The sequence below is a fragment of the Pelmatolapia mariae genome, linkage group LG7, assembly GCF_036321145.2.
Source record: "Pelmatolapia mariae isolate MD_Pm_ZW linkage group LG7, Pm_UMD_F_2, whole genome shotgun sequence".
Taxonomy (NCBI): Eukaryota; Metazoa; Chordata; class Actinopteri; order Cichliformes; family Cichlidae; genus Pelmatolapia; species Pelmatolapia mariae.
In genome coordinates this window covers 49,100,937-49,126,499 of record NC_086233.1, presented here as the reverse complement: position 1 = coordinate 49,126,499, position 25,563 = coordinate 49,100,937, and the positions used below count along the sequence as shown (strand labels likewise).

The 25,563-nt window shown below is 40.4% G+C and overlaps 1 protein-coding gene across 1 annotated transcript in view; it reads right to left on the bottom strand.

Moving 5' to 3' along the window:
• Positions 1 to 24,672, bottom strand: part of LOC134631260 (LHFPL tetraspan subfamily member 3 protein-like) — a 29,534-nt gene extending 4,862 nt beyond the window's left edge. The window contains exons 1-3 of the mRNA XM_063479422.1: positions 23,298 to 24,672; positions 3,606 to 3,842; positions 1,731 to 1,759 (exon numbers count right to left, since the gene is read on the bottom strand). Of these exons, the coding sequence (XP_063335492.1) occupies positions 1,743 to 1,759; positions 3,606 to 3,842; positions 23,298 to 23,724 (681 nt within the window). The 5' untranslated portion in view covers positions 23,725 to 24,672 and the 3' untranslated portion in view covers positions 1,731 to 1,742. The remainder of the gene's footprint in view (positions 1 to 1,730; positions 1,760 to 3,605; positions 3,843 to 23,297) is intronic.
• Positions 24,673 to 25,563: the final 891 nt, after the last annotated feature.

The following is a 25,563-nucleotide window of genomic DNA, read 5'->3' as shown; positions in this document are numbered from 1 at the left end:
GTCTGGGACCTCCAAGATGACAAGTGTCCCCCACAGATCAGGGTTTAACAGTGACTACCTCCAGAATTGGGAGTGGAGAGGATGGAATGGCCTGCCCACAGTCCTGACCTCAACCCCACTGAATAATTGTGGGATCAGCTTAGTTGTGCAGTTCATGGCAGAGGGACCAACAAAGCCACACTGGCTGACTTAAAAACAAATGTTGGTTAAAGGATGGGATGCCATCTTAGCATGAGGAGGAGGTGTCAGGCTGTTGTGGCTGTGTACAGTTCTTCCACATGCTACTGAGGCAGCTGTGTGGTAATTGAATAAAATTGTTAGGTTACCAGTGTCTCTTGTTTCCTCAGACTTAAATTGTCCTAACCCTAACCATATATCACACCATTTAAGGGGGAATAAATAGACTTCCAATGGTAGTTTTATTGCCAAGAAGCATTGCTATATCAACGATTTGTCAGCAGCAGCTGTGTTGCAAACTATTTTATGTGTTTAACCTCTTCATATATTACAGTTTTATCTTCTTGTGTGACATTTTTGGTTGATTAGATCAGGGGTGTCGAACTCCAGGCCTCGAGGACCGGTGTCCTGCAGGTTTTAAATCTCACCCTGGGTCAGCACACCTGAATCAAATGATTAGTTCATTACCAGGGCTCTGGAGAACTTCAAGACATGTTAAGGAGGTAATTTAGCCATTTAAATCAGCTGTGTTGGATCAAGGACACATCTAAAACCTGCAGGACACCGGCCCTCGAAGCCTGGAGTCCGACACCCCTGGATTAGATGTTGCCAGTGTCACCTCTTTCATGTGAATGTGCAGGAGAAACTGTCGGTTAACTGGGTTAACGTTATCAGGGTGATAACCAGCTTGAAAACAGAACAATGAGCACTTATCCTGATAGCCACTGTTAGACTAAGTGAATCCAGATAACAGAACGATATCCTGGGTATGCTGAACTCACTTTGTGCTAGAGGACCCAGGACACAGCATAAGAAACAAAAAGCAAGCTGTACTGCAACTCTCCTGAGAGTTCATGAAAAAGCACCACCAGGTAAATAAACAAAAAAATATCTTCAAACCTAACTAAATACAAACAAACCCACAAGCGACACAGAAGGAATAAACAACACACAATCCAACAAAGGCCACAGAGAAGACAGGAATAGTTAAACACAAACATCTAAATACTGATGGGAAACAGTAGGAAGGAAAATGCACTTAACAACAGGTAAAAATAACCAGGGAATCAAGGGAGTCAGGGAACAAAACTGATGCAGGAAATGAAAGAAAGCAAACCTTCAAAGTAAAATGGGAAACAACCAGCGGAGATGAATACCAACCTGAATACAAACACTTTACAACAAGTACAGGGACAGGGAAACACAAAGGGACTGACGCATGAACACCGAACGGGACACGAGGGCTCAGATAAGGACACACTGAGGCAACCAAAACACAGAAAATATAGCAACCTCAAATAGGAACCTACTGATGCTTCTAGCCAAGAAACATTTATAACCCAAGATCTTTCCATTGATTTGATATATCGTGTTATTGTACTTTAAATTAACGATCCATTAAGGAGTGAAGTGTAAATTACTTTTTTTCACTGGATTTACACCTCTATGGTGCCTAAGGACACAGATAATATTTCAAACATTAAAGCACAATCAGTTCATTTGGGAGGCTTGTGTAATATAACATTTAAAGATGTATGTTTGTGCTTACTCACCTATTGATTTGATTAGGCATTCCCTCCATCTGACAAAACAAACAAACAAAAAAAAAAACAGAGAAAAATATAAAACACATCTAAAAATATATGAAAGCATGTCCAACCAATGCCACGCATATGATTTGATGCATTGCACACAGACACCAGTAGATGGCACCAAGGATGAGATAACTGGTTAAAGACTTTTGAGCTATAATGAAAAGATTCTCCCAAGCCCTGAAGTAAGAGAGGAGTAAGTGGTGCATTATCATCATCAGAGTATTATTGGTGTGGTAAAGCTATGGATAATGCCAAGTTTTCATTTCTATGATTTTGTCTATAAATCTTTTATAATTTATTTTCACCTTTAACTGTAACTTGAAGGTCACCAGCATTTAGGACAAGATAAAATAAATTGCAGATCTGAATTATTTATTATGATTGCTGTTTTTATTATTACCAGCTGCATTCACAGGCCATCAAACATAGCACCCGATGATGTTACACACGCCAGTTTTTCCAAATCCCTTCTGCTGATTAACAAGTCTTTTCTTTTACTAGTTCATGTCCATCCTTCCTCCTCACCTCTCTTTAACAGTTTGCCCATGCCTGTCTGGTTCCATTACAGACTACAGGGCAGGGACATGCTAATCGCATTTCCCACTGGGAGACATTCCTTTACCCAGGCCTTTCCACAGTACCTCACTGTGTCGAGCTGTGATAGTGATGCAGAATTACATACAGTATGCATGCATGCTTACCAGTACAAGACAGGCCTTTTGTACATGTTTCGTAAGAAAGTGAGGTTATATTTTGATAAGAAGTTTGCCAGATACTCACACAGTCACAAAACTGTTGGAGACGCAGCAGAAATGTGACTTGCAAGTTTGACTAATTTGGAAATATATCTGACTGTATCCTTACACATGTTCAGAAGCTCAAAGCTCCTGTTATAATATCCCCAAAACAATAATAGAGATCAGTTTAAAATAAGTAATTTATCTTGACAAATAGGTGCAAAACAAACTAGCAAAAGAGATTACAATGGCATTCTCTTGCAGAAGAGACAGTGTTCATAACTGTAATCAAAAGAGAACAGGAATCATTTTTTTAACTACCTAACTCACAGGGATGTGGTGGGGAAAAAGCTTATTAAGGGGTTAAAACGGGTGCTCATTAATGGTTGTAATTATCCGAAAGAAGGCTTATGCCAGTCCCTTCGTTATATTCAAAGTGTGCATCTGAAGCTTTCTAAATTTAGCTTTGCTTTTAAAAAGGCTGCATCAAAAGCTCATTACTTCAAAACTTTCACTGGGCGTGAACGCAAGAGTGCACTGACTGTAATCCTTTCATGGATTTAGTTCATCTCATCTCTTTTCAAGCCTTGTTTATATTTTGTCACCTTATTAATGAATGTGCATTTTCTATTTTCAGTCTGGTGAAAGTCACTTGGGCTGTGATGAATCGCGAGCCGACTCTTGAAGTAAGCTTTAAAACGTTCTTGCTCTGTGTGTGTGTGCATTTGGCAGTCCCCACCAACACAAACTGCATTAAGATGCACTTTCAGAGCAATTTATATGGCACCGCTCTGCCAAAAAAACAACAACAAGAAAAAAAACTGATTACTTCTCAATTAATGATAAAAATGTTAAAACCCAATTTTAAATTTAAATATTTGGAAATTTAGTGGGATCAGTGCCTAGTTCTAGAAATATTTACTGTAAGTTTAAATACATTTTTCAAAAAGGAAAAATGAGCTTCAGCTATTTGGTGCGTCATGGATGAGGAAACTTCTCCAACTATGATGTGTTTAATAACTTTTTTCACATCAGCTTTTATGAGTAAGATGTTGCTTTAAGTTTTCAAAGGAAGTCAGTCATGTCTTATTCTCACCCTTGCTTTCAGCCAGCAGCTCCTCTGTCATGAGGCCGTCCTGCCGGTTCCCCAGGACGAAAGCCAAGAAGGAGAGGATGAGGGCGTCCAGGATGCCCATGATAGCCAAGATATAAGCCCAGCGAACGGAGCACGCGCCCAGGCTGTACTTGTCAGTCTGCTCTCCGCACATCCGCCGGACCTCGTCACTGTCCCATCCATCAGGATAGATCATACAACCCAGCACCAGACAGACACCTAGTCGGAGGCAGAGATGGGCAACGTGAATCAAACGAAGAAAAGTAAGGACAAGCCAAGAATACATATGAGCATAAAGGAGGAGAATATAAGGGTGGGAATAATGGTGGTTAATAGCAGTGACAGATTTAAAGTGTTTTGACGACTCAAAACATTATGGATTTCCCAGCCTCCTCAACCTTTTACATTGGTGATAATATTAGATTTATTGCTCATAATTCTCTGTTTTGGCCCAAAGTGTTTAACTTAATTTAACCTAACAGATTCTTCTCTAAGGTAATGCTGCATCAGAAAAGCACAAGAAAATGAGGAGCCAGTCTAATTCTTTCTCAGTTATTGCCCAAAGGGTAAAATTTCTCTCATCTTCACTTTGAATGAGGTCCTCCTCTGAGGTGGTGCTGCAGCAGAGCAGCAGTAGACCTGGAAAAAAAAAGCTGACTGCACAATTATCCACAGCGCATTGCACATTAATAATAAAACAGACTCCCCACTTCTTTATTCCCTGAACACCTAGTTGCTTTCAATGTTTTGCCCCTGAATGCTGTTTGTTTGTGTATTAGGTTTGGGGGTTTTGAGCGTTTTTCTAGTTTATTACCCATGAACTTTAAAATTTCAAACACTTACCTGCAATATCTGTGTGCCACTGTTAGGTTTAGTATGGTATTACAAAATACCAGGGTGAATTTTTCTTTTTTACACTACAGGTAAATCAGGGGCAAGTCATGTCTTGATTTTTTGGGGGGACGTTGTTAGCATTACAATTTGTTTGATTCACAACACGAAGAATTGTGTTCAGCAGCAAATATCTCCGAGAGGTAGTTTGATGCTGATGGCGTAAAAGAAAAGAACTACAGCTGCCTCTGAGTTTCATTGGTTTGAATTTAAGACTCTTAGACTCACATCTTCTTAGTTGATTAATTCCTGTGGCCATTTTGGAAAATTCTTATCTTAATATTTTCCCCTTCAAAAAGAAAACACAAAAAAATAACCAAATCTAGGGTATATGACAGTTTGCTTTAACTCTTAAATGTTCACACTTTGATTGGTTTGTTGTTTAACTGTTGCATGGCATAGCAGCTAACAGTCACTCGCACATCCACACACTAACATGTCGTTAGCATGGAAGGTTTTCACTGTAAGCGAAGACACACCAATTCACCAAAGTGCACTAAACCTAATCAAACACCTAATGAAAGCACCCTTAACCAGCCAAATTTAGCATTTTAAAGAAGCTAACTAAGGGAAAGTGGCTAAAGCTAAATAATTCAGAGTCAGTCAGAAGCTAGCAGCCTTGTTATGAGCAAAGGATCAAAAAAGTTATAATGAAAACTATGGAGAGGCATAAAGCAGAAAATAAAGGTGGGTGTCTGTTATCTGATCAAGTTATAAACATACTGGAGAATAATGCAAGCAGGTCACATCTGTTTTGTTGCATAAACCTGTTGCACCTGCTTTTGTTTGGTAAGGTAAAACTATGCTAGCTACAACGGGTGTACAGCACCTTATTTTCCATCAATTATTTTTACCACCTTCTGACAGCCGAGCACTTTATTTTCAATTGTATTTAAGTGAAAACAGATCATGTAAACTAGTGTACTTTTGAGGGAAATGGTTAATCATTTATTTTACTATGAACATATCATTTTAAATTGAAGAAAAGTAGATTTTTGTTTGTGTACGCAGTCAGCTATAGTTTTTTAGAAAGAAAATCGGTGAACTCTTACCAACTGTGCTTCTCCTAGCAGCATCGATACTTTGCATGTTGGGGGGTAGGGGGTGTGTTGTGTACGCCATTCATCGAACAGAGGGAGTACCAGAGAAGGCCATTTTCGATATTCACCCAGTCAATACACATTACTATTCTTTGTCTCCTTTTTGATGTATTTGCTACAAAGGTAGCAAACACTTTTCTCGATCTTTCTGGCTGTCTCCTGTGTCGCTTTGGCTCAGTTCAGCAGGATCATGAATATTAGATTGAACCACAGGAGGATCCCTCTTTATCAGGGGTGCCCAATCCCAGTCCTCGAGAGCTACTGTCCTGCAGCTTTTAGATGCATCCCTACTCCAACACAGCTGAATCAAATGGTTTGATTGCCTCTTCAGCATGCCATCAAGTTTGGCAAATGCCTGATAACAAGCCATTCATTTGATTCAGGTGTGTCGGAACAAGGATCCATCTAAAAGCTGCAGGACGGTAGCTCTCGAGGACTGGGATTGGGCACCCCTGCTCTTTATAGTTTTGTCGCCAGTAAGATGGAACAGGAGACAAATACTGAACGTGTGATGGGAAGAAGGACAAAAGATAACACTCACAGTAAAATATGTGTCTCAGTCACTACTGAACTCTATTTACTACAAAGTCTGCCTCTGCTGATAATCATCTCAGAGGGATGCACTGGACAGGATTATACCAACAGAGGGTGCCACATATGTCACTCTTGTTTCCAGAAACAGCTTGTGGTTAGAGGAGGAGCACATGTTCCCTTCATGCACTGTAACAGAATGCCTGCTATGAACTAATCCATAATCACACAACACTACAGAGAAGCCCCATCCAGCACAGCACTGCTTACATAATGAGACATTTTCTGTGAATTTGGATTCCCATAAAGGTTACCATCAAGCAGTCTACACCCATATCATAATAACACCAAAATAAGCAAGAGTGTTGACTTCTTTCAGTTAAGAGGCCTTTAATAATAATAAAAAAAAGATTATATGATTTACGAATGCTCTACAAGACATGTGGGAATTCTGTTAGTGGATCAATTATTAATCAGAAGTAATATGTAAATAATACATGTAATGGTGCTTTAGCTGTAATTATGGGCATGCTGTAGAGTGACAGTGGATTCATTAACACAGGAATTTTAGAAAAGAGAAAAAATGGAAATTATGACATGGTTAAACTTTTTATCTACACCGACAGGCCAAATTCCACCAAACAACTTGCCAAACATGACAACATGTCAGTACATTAAGTGATATCAATTCTAGTTGCTTAAAATAATCAGTACTGAGTAGCTCATTGGTTTTTCTTTTTTACCCCCGTGCTTAGAAAAACTGTTGGTTAGCACTTGTGTCTTACAGCAAGATGGTCCTCGGTTCGAATCCACCATTTCACATAAGATCAGGTTAACTGGCGATTGCAAATTTGAATACGGTACCCTGCCACTCGCCCTATGCCAGTTGGGATGGGGTTCAACCCTCCTGTGACCCTGAACTAGCGAAAGAGAATGAATGGACAGACAAAAAATGTTGGAGCAATGGAAGGTTTTGGCTTTCCCCAAAGGGACATCACCAGGATTTTTTTTCCCATATACATTTTCCATATGCAAGTTACGCCCCCAACTCTCAAAAAGAAAACAAAAGCTGTATATAAACCACATGAAATAAATGAAAATCACAGAGTAAACAGATTTATATACTTTCTTGCAGTACCATGCAGTAAATGGCTGCTTATGTAGACTGGTTACCTGGTTAAAGGTTAATTTGAAACTCAGTTATTACAATGGGTGTTCATTAGGTAAACCGAGAAAGAGAGGACCAGATAGTGCAAAGACAAAGATATCTAACAAAAAAAAAAAAAAAAAGCTGATTGATTGTTTGTTTTCATTGTTTTATCTGATCTGTTTTATGTGATGCTAATTGGGTGCTGAGTGTTTGGTTTGTGGACTGTTAATGGGACAAACCAGTAAAAACACATCACCTTAAAAACTGTGTCTGCAATTTGTAGCCATGCACTCGAAGTTCATAAACGGTTAATAAATTCATTAAAAACAGAGTTGGCTTGCGGATTTATTAAAGTGGGTTAAAAATAAATTTGCTGAATGCTCATAAACTGCCCATGAATGATAAATAGGCTCTCATAAAGTAAAAAAAAAGAGAGACAAAAACCATCTCATTATCTCTGTGAATCTGCTGGCTGCACCCGCTTGCACTGCACTGAAGCAGAACTTCATGCTGCAGTAATAAATGGTGTGCTCCGGCTCCTCGCCACAGAAATAGCAGCACACCTGACAGAATGCAGCTGTCAGTCGGAGCGGAGACGAGACATTAACTGACGGGCATTATCCTCCCTTTTGGCTTTTTTTCCTTGTCTCCATCTCGTTCCAGGGACGAGATGGAGCGGCAGACAGGCGCAGAGAAAGGGAGAGACGGATTATGAGGCAGGGCGAGGCAGAGGCACGCAGAGATATATAGGAAGAGGATGGAGGAGGGGACGTGGCGAGAGACTGAACCCTTGCCATGTTCCACTCCTGTGTGCAGCCGCCAGCAAGTACCCAGCACCACTCCAACGTCATGAGCGCTGGCTACCATATGCTGGACTCCCTCGACAAGCAGAGCTCAGCATTTACTTGTTTTTGTTTGGAGGGGTTTTTTTTTTTTTTTTGCAGTTTCCACACAAACACACACCTTCATCTGTTTGTCTTCTCCTTTTGGGGAAAATTGGGATCAGGCAAGTGTAAAACTGGACTGTGAAATGCTTGTTGGCTAACAGCAACTTACGTAAGAGACCGTAGGTAGGGCAGATTAGGTGCAAACAGCACTACAGTAGAGTTTGAGAGCAGACCGACAGATGGTACAGAGCCGTGTGATGGCAGCAGATTTGTCAGAAGCACATTGGCTCATTTTTCCCAAAGAGACAAGTAAATCCCATCGATACGGAAAGACCTTTTATTTATACTTTTCCCTTTTTATAATCTCCGCATGTCATTTAAGAGTGAAGGTGAGCAGAGGTCTGAGCAGAGGTGTGACCACCAATGCAGCAGCTTCATTGGATTTGTGCATCTGGTTCGAGAACAAAGAAAAACAAACCTATAATCTGTTTTGCTGTAACGCTGTCAATGCGGCTGCATGTCTGACTGCATCATTTCACTGTTACGGCATGTCATTGATTGACCTGGAACTAAACAGTTGTGTGTATCCCCGACTCCCTCCATCACTCAAACGCCTGCGACATATCTAAGCCATGAAAAGGGATTGACAATTTTCAGCTCCCACAGTCCTCTGTGGAATGTGTTTTCTCCTCTCCTCATTTAAACAGCTGCGACAAACTTAATTATGCATGCACGCATCGTAAACTGTGCTATCTGACGCTGCATATGGATCTGACGCTCGCACATAATCGAACACGTGCACGCTTCTTTTTGTTTAACATAGTAACACTTAATGTCTTTTTCACAACGATCAAACCCCGATGATGAGTGTCGGTCCAGAACTTACATTAGTGAAATGGTGACCTAATTGTTGAGAAAATCTAGTTCTGCTCAAGGCGTTTATTCTACACTCTTTTATGCTCTTTCATATAGAAATCGACTATGTTCAAAGTGGAAGCAACATAATGACTTAAATCCAAGCTGAACAATTTTATATCTTGTAATTGTCCTTCATTGGTTGAGAGCCACTATTCCTTAGGACATAATTTGTCTGTGTTGCTTCTCATCTACACTGCTGTTGTCAGCGTTAAGCTGAAGACAGCGATTGCTGAGAAAATTGGGGTTGGTATGTGATGACTCATATGAGACCAAGGCTGAGGCTGGAGACAAGCAGTCCAAACTGAACACCACACTGTGTGTAGCAGCCCCAGGCTAAAGCTGATGGAGCACAAAGTTTGGTTCTATTTGTTTCAAAAACAAAATGTATATACGGTGCCATGATAAAGTATTTGCCCTCTTTCTGGTTCTTTTTTCATCATTTATTTTATCATATTTGTCATCAAACAAATTTTAACATTAGACAAAGATAATCCGACTAAAGCAAAAATGTGGGTTTTGAATGATTTCATTTATTAGAGGAAAACAGTTCTCCAAACCTACCGAGTTGCCCCGTGTGAAAAAGTAATTGTCCCTTAAACGTAACAGCTGACTGTGACGCTGATTGCAAGAACAGCAATCAAGCATTTGTGAAAACTGGCAATGAATGAATTTTGGCTCGCATTCTTCTTTGAAGAATTGTTTTAATTCAGCCACATTGGAGGGTTTTTGAGTATGAACGGTCTGTTTAAGGTCATGCAAAAACAAGTCAATCTGATTTAGGTCCAGACTTTGACTAGGCCACTCCAAAACCTTCATTTTGTTTTGTTTTAACTTCAGTTCTTGAACTCCAGGGTGTGAATTAGTGGCTTGATATTCACCTTCAGGATTTTCTGGTAGAGAACGGAATTCATGGTTTAATTACAGCAAATCGTCCGGGGCTTGTAGCAGCAAAACAGCCCCAGATCATCACACTACCACTACCATGTCTGACTGTTGATATGGTCTGTTTATGAAATGGTGTTTTAGTTTTAAGGCAAATGTAACGGGACAGAAACCTTCCAAAAAGTTCAACTTTTGTCTTATCAGTCCACGGAATATTTTCCGAAAAGTTAAGGTCTTTTCTGGTTCACTGTTCTGGGCTGTTCTGTGACCTCCTGGATTGTTTTGTTCTTGGAGCAATTTTGGTATGCTGGCAACTCCTGTTCCAAGTTTTCTCTGTTTCAGTGTAATGGCTCTCACTGGGGTTTGATAAGTCCTAAATCCTTAGAAATATCTTTGTAATCCTTTCCAGACTGATAGATGTCAATGACCTTGTTTCTAATCTGCTTTTAAGCTTCTCTTGATCTTGGTGTCGTGTGTTGCTGATCTTTTAACCTACTTCACTTTCACACAGTTTTTATTTAACTGACTTCTTGATTCAACGGTTCTGGCAATAATCAGGCCTGGGCTTGGCTATTAAAATTGAACTCAGCTTTCCCCCAAAATTTGGTTAATCACAGTTAATTCATGGTTTGACATGGGTGGAAATTGCTTTTCACCACAGTGCCAGGAAGATTTGGAAGATGTTTGTCCCTTAAATAAAATTATCATTTAAAAACTACATTTTGTATTTAATCAGGTTATATTTATCTAATACTAAAATTTGGTCATCTGAAACATATGTGTGTTGGTGTATCTGATATCCTTGTGGTGGTGTTGTTCCTGCCTTGTAGGGAAAAAAATCCTTTGTTTATATAAAACTCTCTTATAGAATAAATGGCAACTATTTCAAGTGTTTTCTTTATTAATTTATACAATATAATAAATATATTATCAAGTTAGCTTTGGTTTTAGTCAAATTTCCGTTACTCATCTTGGCTTTCTCGTGATTGTTTTTAATAGAATTAGCCAGACTCTGGGCTAATGCTAACCACATGCTCAGACAACGTTATTGGTCAGTGGCAATTTTTTCCTGGATCAACATCATTATGATGACAACAACAATTGGATATCAGTGCAGTAAGAATAAAAAACATGCAAAAAGGGGGGAAAAAAAGGAAATCAGAAAGGGGGTAAATACTTCTTCACTGCGCTGTATTTTCATTTGTAGTCTACATCTCATTTATCTCAACAGATTATCAGTGTCAGAACTTCTACATCTGAATGCAAGAGCAAGTAAAAATAGATAACAGATGCCTCACGGTACCATTGAATGATCAGAAAGAAACATATGTAGGCCTTGATATCCATGTGACGATGATCTGCACTGTCATAATTTAATACTTAATTTACTCAGTCCAATTCTGTAAGCTTAATTTTCAAATGACGAGGGTGTAAAATGAGACTGATTAATACAATCTTTCCCATGGCAAATTCAGCCTCTAATGTGGGCATGATGAATCCCCTTTTCACACTTGACAATTAAGACTTTTCTCTGGCTCTATAGATGAGTGAATGAGTACCCAAGAAAGATGGCCTAAAACCATGACAATGATATGCCATAATTGCTATTAGATAAATGGGGTAATTAAGGATGTATGATCCATATAGTGTGGCTAACTGGAGTGTGAAAGTGTGTCTCCACATAGTATAAGCTTGCTTCATGATGCAGGTTTATGAGGAGGAATTATACATACAATGAGAGAGCTATTAATAATATTTAGAAAGAAAGTGTTACTGTTGCAGCGTTTATATGTGGCTGTAGGAGAACTGATCATCTTATATCAGGATCTTGATATACTTTAAGACACCCCAGCTGGGCACAAATATAAGAAAGTTCTTTAAAAACATATTTCCAAAGTGTCTGGGATACAGTGGAAAGTGGAGCGAGATAAACTTTAAAAACTTACTCTGACAAGCTCCCCTGGAAGATGAGGAACATGCTCATCGAGATGAGCTGTCTACAGTCCAAATCTATTTCTGCTTCAGTTGCTGGCAAAACTTGATGGTTGCTGGAGGGGAGCAAGGAGCTTCCAGGCACTCTGAGTATTCCCCTCTGTCAACATCTTCAGCAATTTTCTGCACATCGAGCACATAATACCCACAGCTTACCTATCAATTCATTTGAAAGGATTAGAAGGAGCGGGCGATGGCTTATTTCATCGCGTTATCTCCGTTCTGTGTCAGGGCAAGTCTTGCAAATACTTTTTAACCATCTTGTAATGTAGCAAATAACCTTCCTTCAAGAGCAAATTGCATTTACAGCATACAGGATATGCTACAGCAAGCACTCTGACTTCTGCTACAGGGAATACAACTCTACAAGAAGGAAATCATTCCCAATATCATTTTGGCTACAGCTTCAGAATAAACCTGAATCCAAAAAAATAGAGATGGGGGAAAAAAGCATTTCTGTGTAAGCAGAGAGGACAAAAAAGATGCAGTGTCACTTCCACCACCCACATGCTAATACGCAAAAAAATCATTTAGTCAATCACTTACAACAGGCAGCTGGATTGCACTGAATAATAACTCTATTGTGCGCATGTGTGTGTGTGTGTATTCCTCCCTAGAGTCCTTGTTTTGGGTCAAGGTCAAGGTCATATTTGTTATATCAATGCATCATTTTCAAAGGTTGAACATTCCCATAAGAGGCTACCCACTATTACTATGACTAAAATAGATGTACGGTGCGCTTAATTTTCTGTTGCATCAAATCTGAAAGCACTGCAGTTCAGGCTCAATAACATCAGTGATGCAATTTTTATTAAATAAAGTAGATATACTAAACAATAGATGAGGGGTTAAGGGGTTCAGTTCTTAGTAACTGTTAGTCTAGCTATCTAGGATATTGTTTAAATCCCTCCTCCCCGACAGAGTGTATGTCCCCTGATTCTTATACCATCTGGTCAGAGCCTCATTATTACACATCGATTGAAGTTAAAAAGAAGATCAGCATGTAAATGCCCTGTAGCAAGCTAGACATACAGTAGAAAAGCCTTTTCTTGGAAATTATCAGTTGACTGCACTTAAGAGATATGGCAATTTAGGTGAGGATACAGAGGTAGAGAATGCAGGCAGCGGAGGAGAGGAATCATGGGAGGAGCGCGGAGTAAACTGCAGTGAGCAGAGCAGGAGGGAGTCAGGCTGGGGTGATGGGCTTATGTAACAGGTCCAGATGCAGCTTGTACCTCCACAGAGGATAAAGATTGGCAAGGGCAATGGGGATCAAAAGAGACCTTTGAGTTCTCTGTGACAAATACTCACTGGGTCACCCGTTCGGGGACGATGGAGGCAAAACAGCAACGGCTTAGGCAGGACTGTGCTCTCTCAGTGAACATTTAACAATGGGAGCATTCACCCAAGACAGAATGAGAGTCCAGGACAGAGCATCATCCAGCCAGGAGACAGGGGTTTGAGTCCAGCTGGAACCTTTTTGTTTTGGGTATGCTTAGCTGTTTTCCTCTTGCTGAGTTGTTTAGGTTTTCACTTTCACTCACTGATTAGGATTAGACACCAAAGTTACCGGTCAGGTTTTACTTGAGTCGGTCTACACTGTAAGAAAAAGTCCTAATATAAAAGTATTTTACTGTGTATTTTACAGTTTTGTTCTGTTCTTCTAGAATATCATTAAATTTACATAAATAGACTGTGATTTTACATTTCAAATGTAAATTAACATAAAATCACTGTAATGTAATAAAACATAATTTCCTTGTTTTTTAAATGTATTTGTCTGTACATATGCATATTTAGATTGTTAAAATACATTCACAAATGTATCATGATTTCACAAATATGTGTCCGTTATTTGAAAGATTGAACTGTTAAATCCAAATGTAATGCTATGGAAAAATATATGAAATGATTCTTATAAACTTTTTTAACATCAAATAATTATTACTATTATTGCTATTTAGGGCGATCGTCGCTCAAGAGTTGGCAGTTCGCCTTGTAATCAGAAGGTTGCCGGTTCGAGCCCCGGCTCGGACACTCTCGGTCGTTGTGTCCTTGGTCAAGACACTTCACCTACCGCCTACTGGTGATGGCCAGATGGTGCGATATGGCAGCCTCGCCTCTGTCAGTCTGTCCCAGGGCATGCAATCCATTATTATTTAAACCAACTGTTAACTGTATATTTCTGTACATTTAAGTATTATTATTCATGTTGCCACATTCATTGACCTTGTTTATAGGTAATTTCATTGTTTAATCACATTAAAATGTTCCTAATTTAATGTTTAAAAGCACTTGAAAAAGGCAAAATCCCATGTAAAATTAGGGCAACAAACTGTATTGTCATTACTGAAAATAACCGTATTTTTATGAGAAAGTTATTTTCTGTTATTTGATGGTATTATTTTGGCGCCCCAGCTGCCGGAATATTACTGTTTTTTTTAGGATTTTTTTTTTAACAGTGTAAGCAATTAAACCCACTTGGCTATTTTCAAGAAAAGATCATTGTTTGGTCATTGTGGTGCAGTGGTTAGCCCTGTCGCCTCACAGCAAGAAGGTCCTGGGTTGGAATCCATCATCTGGCTGGAGCTTTTCTGTGTTTCTCTCCAAGTACTCTCAGTCCAAACATATGCAGTTAGTGGGATTAGGTTAATTGGTGATTCTAAAGTTACCATAGCTGTGAGTGTGAAAGGCTCTCTGTATCTTTGTGTCTGTCTTGCTCTATGATACCTGGGATACGTTTCAGCTGGATAAGTGAAAGAAAATGGATGGATGGGATTGGTCAAAGCTCACTGAAAAGTGGTGACTTGGGAGTGGCATACCTTACTAATGCTGTTACTCAGTGTTTGATGTGCCAAAGTACACATTTGGTGTAAATAAACCAAAGCTAAAAAGCATTAATGAACACTGATGAACTGAAAATGAAAATAGGCTAGTCAGGCCTGCTGTAGAGAGAAAAACCTGTTGATTAAAATATGCTGATTATGCATGGTCAGTGTTAATATTATCATATATATATACACATATATGCTACGTCTGCACCTCCAAAGCAAATAGTATTTTTAGCTGTTAGACAAATGCACTCAGAAGTTACATGTGCATCACATATTCCTCACTACAGCATGCAAAGTTTTTTTTAACACTCTAGGTCACTGTGCCCTTGCCATCCCACCTCATCCCTCCCCCTGTGGAATAAATCAGCAGCCTCCCCTGCCGGAGCTCTGGCCTGAGCTAGGCCACTTCTGAGATCACAGAGATTAACTCCGGCAAATCTATACTCCACACCCTGCAGCGCTACAGGGACACTGAACACAGGGGAGTCATGATGATGACTTGGCTGGCATTTTGAGTTTTGTATTCCATGCTGCTACATTCAGACTCACAAAGTGTGGGCTAATTAATCAGCATTGATCTGTTGGTTTTTATCTCCAGATAGGCAGTCTTGCGGTTTTTAAATTAAACCAGCTGTTCTGTAACCACATAGTAGAATTAAATCAGCAAGTATGCATTACAAAAACAGCATAGACCTCGCTTTCGTATGTGCTGTAATCACTGCAAAGAGGAGCGTGTGCATTGCATGCATGCAAATTACCATGCTTCAATGTGCAATGTGCATGGTGGTGTGTAGATACGGACTGGCATTTATATGGGGCTTTTATAGTCTAACTGACCACTCAAAGCACTGTGTTCATCGCTCATTCACTGCCAACAGTTAACCAAACATGTCTCTGGACTGTGAGAGGATATCAGGGCACCCAGACAGAGACCACGTGGGCACAGGGATAACATGCAGTGTCCACACTGGAAGGTCAAACCTAGAACACTTGTTTCTGTGAGGGAGCAGTGCTGACCACTGCACCACCACGCAGGATAATATCCTTCATCCATCTTCTTCGTCTGTCCACAATCAGCAGGAGTGTGAGCTGCATACATGATAGTTTAGTTGCCTCCCTCTGACTATAATTAGATGGTTCAAGTGACCGTGTGTTTTTTAATTACAAAAAACTGGGAGATGGAACAGTGTTAACAGAGAGGTGATTTGAAAGCAAAGTACCTGGGTGGACGTGAGAAAAATGGGTAAGAAAGCAAGCAGATCGTTCCTTGATTTTTTGACGTGCAAGGAGAACAAGTGTGCCAAATAACAGCATAGATACAGAGCTAAATACAGACTGTTTCACCTTCGACTGTTAAGCCGGGTGCTGCAAAGGTGTGGATTAGTGCATAAAGCAGTGTTGTGCATCCAGTTTATTTTGCTGCAAAACGGTTGAGAAGAAACAGCAAGAGGATAAATCAGTTCTGTAACTCCTGAGCCAGTTTGTTTCACTTTACGACCTCACCGCTACTGCCAATGTTCCCACACGGCCATGGTAGATTTAAGCCAATTTTCAAGCCATTTTTAGCCTGAAAAAGAGTCATATATCTGTTTTGAAATCTCTCAGATCTCCTCCTTTCATTTGTCATTTCATTCCCGGTCCCCTGGCATAAAGAGGTATGCATTTTTCCTTTCTCACCGATGTTATAGTGAAAGGCACTACTGTGTGTTACTGCAGTAACAGCAGAGAGTACTGTCCTGTGTTGTTTCAAGTTGTTTCTCAAATCTGCCACAGTTGGTATCTATTTTAATGTACTGTTGAGACACATTCCTCTGTTTAGTACAGAGTTGCAGCAGTGCAAGTGACTGGGCACAGGGCTGTCTCTGTCACGTGTTTAACAGACTGCAGCAAAATCTCAAAAAGGTCTAAAGAAGGATAACTTTCTGTCACAGCTTCAATCATAGTTACACAAATGGAGTTGTGTGGATGACATAAAATACTGATAGAAAAAAAGAGATGTCAAAAATGGACTAACAACAATTGCCGGGAGACAGCTGTAATGTGCCATAAACCCAATTCAACCTGCAGCAAGCAGTGATCAAAAACTTTGAAAGTGCTGAAACTGAATGTATAATTTTGAAGAAAATGTATTATCACGTTTTGAAATTAAATTTAAAACTTCTAATATTTGAATATAAATGGAGGTCTTTATATGCTGTATGCGGCTATAGCATAGGGATTCATAACAGCAGCTTGAAGGAGTTGGACTTTTTTAGCACAATGCTAAAAAAGTGTATCAGTCCCCGAGGAGGGATGGACATGCATTAACATGTAGAGAAGTGGAACACATCTGAAATGTCTAGGAAAAGCATCAAAATCAGCCTTTTCCTTAGATTGCTTTTGAAAGTCTGATTGGTATCTGGACAAAAGTTCTCATTTGCAGCGTTTACTCTAGAGAGCTGGAGCATTTCTGGTCCAGTGGCAGTGACAAGTGCAGCTCAATGAATGCTGCTCTCATGCTGAGCTCCAACCACTTTCCACCTCTACATTCAACCAGGATTTAAAGCTCCTTTCACAACAAGCCTCTCAATAGAGCAAATGGACTATGGGAGTAAAAGCCAACAACAACGAACAGAGATAATGATACAAAGAGAAATATGTGGAGAGAGACTGAGGTGACCAGAAAGACCAGCTCGTCTTCACTGAGCTCTGTCGTCTGATTTGTTTTCTGTCTGCCTTCTGTCTCTGACCTGGATTTTTTGTTTACCTCCAAACCTTTTACTATTTGGTCTTTATTATTTTTTCTTTTTCTCATCACCTCCGCTTGTTCCTAATATTCTCATTGTCCTTTTTCACCACTGCTTGAAGCATAGAGGTTTGAAGTTTTGATGTGATGATCCTGTTTGATCTGTTTGAACTCGGTGAGTTTGGTTTGATCAGAAACTAATCCCATATTCAACATGTGACACTTTGTTCCTTTTCTAGCTTTCTGTGACTCACGCTCAACTACTGTGACTCAGTGTGCTTCAGTGAGAAAGTTATTAACGAATGGATCAGGAGTTGCCAGTTAGTTAGGCAGCACGGTGGCATGGTGGGAACTCTCCGTGTACTCCGGCTTCCTCCCACATTCCAAAGACGTGCAGTTAGTGGCGATAGGTTAATTTGTAACTCTCAATTGCCCATAGGTGCGAATGATTGTCTGTCTCTATGTGTTAGCCCTGCGGCAGACTGGCGACCTGTCCAGGGTGTACCCGCCCTCTTGCCCTAAGACAACTGGGATGGCCATCCCCCTACTCCCCGCGACCCTGACAAGGATAAGCGGAAGAGAATGTCTGGATCAGGAGTTGAAAACTAAACTTGGGGTGTGGTTGAAAAACCACTTTTGCTAATAATACCTAAGTGAAGTGACCTAGAAGTCAGTTACAGGAAGATGGCCAGACTGCTTTGAGTTAATAATAAGGCGGCAACAGCAGCTCAAATAACTGCTCTTTGCAACCAAGTCATGCAGAAAATAAAGAAAACCTCTGAATGTATAACAACTTCAAAGCAGACTGGCTATGGCAGCAGAAGAGCACAGTGGGTGATATATTCCTGTCAGCTAAGATCTAGAAACTGAAGCTGCAGTTCACACTGACTCACCAAAATTGGACACTGGGAGATTGGAAATACATTGCCTGGTTTGATGAGTCTCGATTTCTGCTAAAACATTCAGATGGTAGTGTGAGAATTTGGCATAAACAACATGAAAGATGGATCTATCCTGCCTTGTATCAGTGGTTCAGACTGGTGTTGGTTCAATGGTGCCGAGGATATTCTTTTTAGCATACTTTAGATTCTTTGGTAAAAACTGAGCATTATTTAAATGCCACAGCTTACTTGAGTATTGATGCTGACCATGTCCATCCCTTCATGGCCACAGTGTACCCAAATTCCAATGTCTGCTTCTAGCAGGATAAGGCACCATGACACAAATCAACTCATCTTCATTCTTCATCTTTGAAGAATGTTTCCAGCACCTTGTTGACTTTATGCCACAGATAATAAAGGCAGTTCTGAAGGCAAAATTGGACCCAACCTGGTTTCTATCTAATACAGTGTCCAGCGAGTGTATATATTAAATATTTGATCTAATTAAGCATAAACTGTATTTTTATGGGAAACTAACTTGCCATATTAGGAAAGCAGGAATACAAACCTTTACTATTATTTTTAATTATTGTGATATAGCATCATCTTATGCAAAATAGAACTACCTCAATATAAAACATAGCAACCTCTTGAAAACCCATAACTCCTGATTGTGCAATAAGTCCTCCTGGGAAAGTGTGTCATTTATGTATCAATTAATCATCAGAGGTAATTATGCAAATACTACAAAAAGCACACAATTTTGCACATATGATACTAGGAATGATGGCTTGTTCTTGAGTTATTCTTGAGTATCAATAAAACAAAGAAAGAAATATTACAATAAACAAAGAAGTCAGAAAAGTAGAAACCTGACCTTTATGAAATTGCAGTCCTTTGAAAACGAACCTGTTTGTATATTTCCAAATAGGTCACCCTCTGTCTGCACATCATTTCCTGCTTTACAGAGCTTAGGTGTTGCTCATTCACGTGTATGACTCACACTGTTTCTTCTCAAAAACAGACACTGCAGCGCGAACTACAGAAAAAGTCTGTCAGCCCAGCCGACAAGGCAAAGTACGCACGTCAGTCTATAAAACAGTGAAGTAATTATCGCTGACCTCTCTGTATATGTAGTTAATTGGTGTGCAGACCCCTGAAGAACTGCAGTTAAAGGCCAGAAAAGAGGAAGTGAGAGACAGCGGCACATTTTGCAGGAGACTGGAAAACGGTGTATTTGTGTTTGTGCGTGCATTATATATTTTGCTATATATTTTGGAGAAAGGTTGTACACACCTATAATTACATGCCATGAACTTGTGCAGGGGCACAGACAGAAATGGCTCTGCTGAGGAGAGTATAGAAGGGTACGAGCAATGTTCCCTCTAATTTTTCATGTGTCTGAGCGAACACACAAACTCCCTGAGCGGTCCCTTGGACCACTGTGAGCAACAGCAGACGTGTGCACTGTGGTCACGCCAGCATCACATTCATCCAAGTTACATGGTTTATTAAAATAATCAAATTACAGCATTTACATTTATGTTAGACTACTTTTAATTAAGTGCTTTAGCCCACTTACAATGAAAATTAAAAAAAAAAAAATCTTGTTCATGACCTGTGTAGTATGTTAACACTATTGGAAGTAAAAATAACATGAACTCCAATTTTGAAAACACAACTTACTTTTTTTTTTTTTTTTTGATAAAGCTGTGATTTGTATTATGAGTATGAGTCTGTGGTCTGGGAGAGAGTCCTGTTACTCTCTGTCTGCAAAATACAGTATATAATGACCAATGTTGGGCAATTAGTTATATAGTTACTTCTTGAAAAAAGTAGCTGAGTTTTGCAAACAACAAAGTTTTTTGCAGCTGTTCACCTAAAAATGCAGCCGAGGCATTTTTTTTAAATAAACATTTCAAACTATTTACAGAACAATCAGCTGTTCTGCATCAAATTTGATGCCAACACAAATTATTTGGGCCACTCCAAAAAATAATTTCTGTCCACTATGAGATAAAGGAGAACATCACAAGCCTGATACCTGCAGGCCTAACAACAGTAGATGTATCACTCCTGGCGGAGAGTGCTTTCGAACACTTTCCTTATAAAACTCCCAACGTTTTTACCGTTGCTTCCCGCAGTAAATATAAACAACGACAGTATTCAGGAAGAAAATCAAACATTGCATATATTTTTTACCATAACTCTGGTTTTACGTGGCCTATCAACACAATTTTAAAACTGGTATAAAGTCCACACTTTTTCCATCAATTGTTCCGTCTGTCCTGCTCACATCTCCAATGGTTGTACACGTTGTCATTAACGTGGCTTCACTCCACATCAGCCACGCCGCTTTGCTAGCTAAAACACCAGTGTCAGCACATAAGGACGCTGTCATAGCCTGTCAACCACGTTGATTAGCTGCGTATATATGAATGTGAATCGCGTCATTGGCTGGAGCAGCCAGTCACCAGTCACTTACTGACTCACACTGCAAAACAGAATGAATTGTTAACGTATTTATTTTAATTTCAATTAAGGTTATTTCTTTTTTTTGTGCACAACGCAGATTTTCTGTGCTCAGAGACGTGCCAGCAGTGCGCGATTGCGCACGCGCGCAGCTTAGAGGAAACATTGGGTACGAGCCCATCTAAGGCCGGCTGGATGCTTGAGCACTCGCTGCACTCAGCTTTGTTTGGGCACGGTGGGCATTTTGAGACTTCTAATGTGTCCTGCTGGTTCACTTTCTCATCAAACATTCAATATTTCTACCTGGTCTTCACAGAAAAGATGGCTAGAGATGCGTTCTCACACGCTGATTCGCTGGCGAGGAGCATTGTGCAACAGCGTGAGTTTTCTATGTTAAGTGTTTTATCCACCAGCCTCTGACCTCAGCCCAAGGGGATTTATGAAAGCTGCTGCAAAATCAGCATACAGAGTATCACTTAAATTACGTATACGCGTCAAGTATGACCTTGATTTTCAGTTAGTGTGCCCGAATAGACCTTTTACTCAATGAGGCATGGTACTGTTGCATGTCACCCAGTAAAAATGTCTATAAGACACCCATAAGGATGATTGCTGGAGCAGAGAGAAAGGCTGGTGCCATGGAGCGGAGAGTGCTCTGAATACTGACTGTGTCCTTGGCCAATCTAGCAGCAGGGATGGGTGACAACAAGCTACCGCTGACCAGCTGACAGGTTTAATTTCACTTTGCTTTACAGGTATGAGATTTGTCATATACTGAGCTACCAAAATGTTTTAAAGAGAAAAGTATAAGATAAAAGAAAAGGAATCAATGAAGAACCCTTTTGTATTCATTTTATTTTGTACATACATACTCATTCCTGAGCTGCCATTCATCATCATCTATGACTTGCACTGTAACTGCCAGTGGGCCACCTGTCTTCTATAAGTGAAGTCAGCTGAAGGTTAAGCTGATTCTTAATGTAATAAAGTTTGACAGTGCTAAACAGTCACACTTGCTCATTAGGCATCGCTGTGCCAACTTGCTGTGGTCAGGGTCTCTCCTTTTGGCTTTCTCTTTCATCTCTTAGCTGCAGAAGCACAAAGCCCAGCGGTCTTCTTATTAGACAGGCTTATTGCGTTAATTCAGCCCAAACATAACACACTGAGCTGGAGCCTTTCCAAATACCCCCTCCCCTCCACTTTGCCTCATTTCTGTTTGTTGCAAACAGCAAGCCGACTGCTTTGACCACTAGTGCAGCTGAGCTAGAACTGATGTTTGGCATCGTCTGAACTCTTCAGATGATCGAGGCCTCTGCTGCCACTGACATCAGCCCACCGTTAGTGAGAATACACTCCCAGCAGCTGAAAGACTGACCTCGACTTATTTTGAAAACCAGCTCTGACATATAAGAGCACACAGGTCTTCTGGCTGTGAGGACAGGCTAAAGATCATTTGCATATAACAAGTTACATTACATTGGGCTGCATTGTAACTATACATGTGATATACTATATTACCAACATAGCATGTGATTTAATGCTTATGTTGTGTTGTTCTGTGGCCTTCAGCTAAAAGAAACTTTTTAATCTAAATTTGTGTGTGCCCAGCTAGCTTCCTGCATCATGCTATCTAATCACTGTGGAAATAGGTGTGCACTTTCCATGTGGTTTTGCATTACAAATAAGACAAGACCGCATATAAACATTTTTGGTTGGTTATGCTAAAACACTAGAGACTCTGCTGTGATTATATTATTACAATATATCCCATGAAATCCAAAACACTGGATTAAACTTGAAGTCCAAAGGTTGTCATTGATGCAGGCACAAGGTTTTTGAAATTGTTCAAATGTAAGACAAATACAAGGAAGAAAATGAATCAAAGTTTTTAATAGTTATAAGTTATAAGTTTAATAGTTATAAGCAGCCTTGTTTATTTATTTTTAATCATGAGCTGGACAATGTTTCATATGTTACTAAAACTGTAATCCATGCTTTCAGAAAGAAACTTGTTCGGGTTGTAAATACCCCAGTGATGTTGGTCATGCATTCAGCAGCCCTTCAGCACCATGGACAGCACGGTCTGCTCGGGAGGGCTGACTGCCAGCTCCCGGGGAGATCCTGGAGACTGTTTATTTTCACACTGGCCGCTCCCAATTAATTTATCTCATCAACTCATCAATCAAAATTCGATCCATCCCAGTGTTTTGAGCCTAACAGAGCATACACAGAAAACAGCTGGCCAGCTTCTAAGCTCTTGCAGGCATTTTACATTTAGATAATATTCATACTTAAAAATACATACATATATATATATATATATATATATATATATATATATATATATATATATATATATATATATATATATAAAGCAGTGGCGGTGAGCTAGCCAGCAAAAGGACACTTACCTGATGCTGCTTGCATCCAGCCACAGATCTTGTACACGGTGGATGTGCTGAGGAGGAAGAAGAGACTGAAGCAGCCGATGCAGGTGACGACCAGCATCATAGACATTCCAATGAAGAAGGAGGCGGCCTTGAACGCACCAGAGGGGATAGCGGAGAACTCAGTGAAGCTACCCTGGCAGGTCAGGTCTCTGGAGACTCCATCTCCAATACAATAATGAAAAAGGCCGAAGTAGCCGACCTGCGGCGTATCCATGCCATCTCCAATCCAATAGGGCTGCGAGAAGATGGTCACGTTAACAATACCGAACAGAATAGTGAAGATGGCCCACAGAAGTCCGATCACACGGGAGTTGCGGACGTAATTGGTCTGGTACAGTTTCGCGGCTTCTGCTGACGGTAGCATTGATGCGGCGGATCCAGGTATCATTTTATGCAATCACGAAGACTAAATGAACGCTGCGATCTGTCCGAGAGCAAAGCGAGGGCTTAACATTTAGAATATAATCAGCTTCTTCTTATTATTATTATTATTATTATTTAACCTAAGCAACGCTTAAACAGCAGCGAGAAGAACGTGAGGAGCGATGCCTGTGCATCTGCAACACAGCAACATCTGTCAGGCGCGATCAACTCATGACGTCGCATAAAACCAGGCGGTGAACCAAGTGAGGAGCTGAAGCGGAGAGCCTGAACCCTGCCTGTGACCGACAGCTGAAAAGTCAAAGACTACAGTGGAACAAATGGTCTCTCACTGTGCTCGCTCCGTGTGGCCGTCGGACGTGCACATCGCTGCCGCACTTTTATAGCTCAGTACTGCCCTCGGAAAGCCTCCCGACATCTAAAGGCATGTATTCACATGGACCTCGGCTATAGCCTATAACATATGACGCGCACGTATCTTCGAAGAAAGGGCTTCAGCCTGTAACGAGCAGCCCGTTATGTCTCCGAAGGTGGTCGCACATACATACATAAGGCCCGTATTCTGCTTAGGAATCAATGCAACCCGATCACAGTTACCATTGAGAAAACACGGCAGCCCCTCTCTGCGTCGTCAACGATAAACGTGTTGGTTATGACAGCATCGCGGGGCTGTCGGTGATGCTGGGACTCGGAGAGGGAGGGGCACAGATGGTAGACGACGCAGAGGCAGTCCGTGCACATAGTGACACACACCTTCTGGATAACGCTGCGTCAACGGCCAGTGGACTGACGAAATATGAATGCGACTTTAATGGTCTAAAAGTGGAAAGATTCAACGCGTATAAATGTATTTTTATTGCTGGATGACACCCCACCGCCATCCTCCCGACCTCCCTCTACCAGAGGCACCTGCCGTTTTGCAGGGGAGGGGCAAAGAAAGAAGAAACACGACTAACACTCCTCGGTTTTATGATGTGTGCTGGTCTAATGCCGAGAGGTTATGTAACAGTTCATGAATCTGCAAACTGGGGGGTGATCAGCTTAATGCACACTTTGTGTTTTGCTACTGAAAATGCAATAAAATTGCAAAGCCATGTTGACTTTAATGGATTAAATACTAAAAAGGGGGGGAAATTGGTTACACAGTCCCCCTTCTTGGGAACTAAGGGAACGATCAAATGATCAGGTGAAATAAACATAGAGAGCACATTGCCATGATGTTTTTTTTTAATGCCACCCTTTGTGTAGTTTCAGGGTAAGACAAAAAAAAAAAAGCAACTAAGCAACTAAAACAATTCAAATATGCCGCTGTGGAACTAAAACGAGCAGCAACATGCACAGCAAGCTATGTGTGCCATATATTGTTGGACACCTATAATAAACATGGCAGAATTATCAAATAAGGAGGTCAGCCTATGAAAAAAATCATCCCTGTGAGTCAAAACATGATGATTTTTTCTTTTCTTTCCTTTTTTTATGGTCAGCACAACAGGCCACACACCTGTTCAGCAAACCAATCAACAACCAATCAGAAGAAAGCTGACCTGAAGGGAGGAAGCTGAAAGGAGTTTATTTTTAGACAGTGGATGAATTGATGGGCTACATCAAGGTCTAGTTTAAGGTTTATGAGGCTTACATTGAACTGTGAATTATGCAAAGCTACACTGTAAACCTGAACAAGTTAGCAGAACTTCTTCAGGTTTTTAAAGCTGATGAACTTAATAGGTGAAGCTTGTCAGAACTCCAATATTTTGACTATATTTGACATCCACCTTTTGACTAAAATAACTTAAAATGCAACCCAAAACAACAAAGCAAAAAAGAAGGAGAAAAAAACCCCCACTTT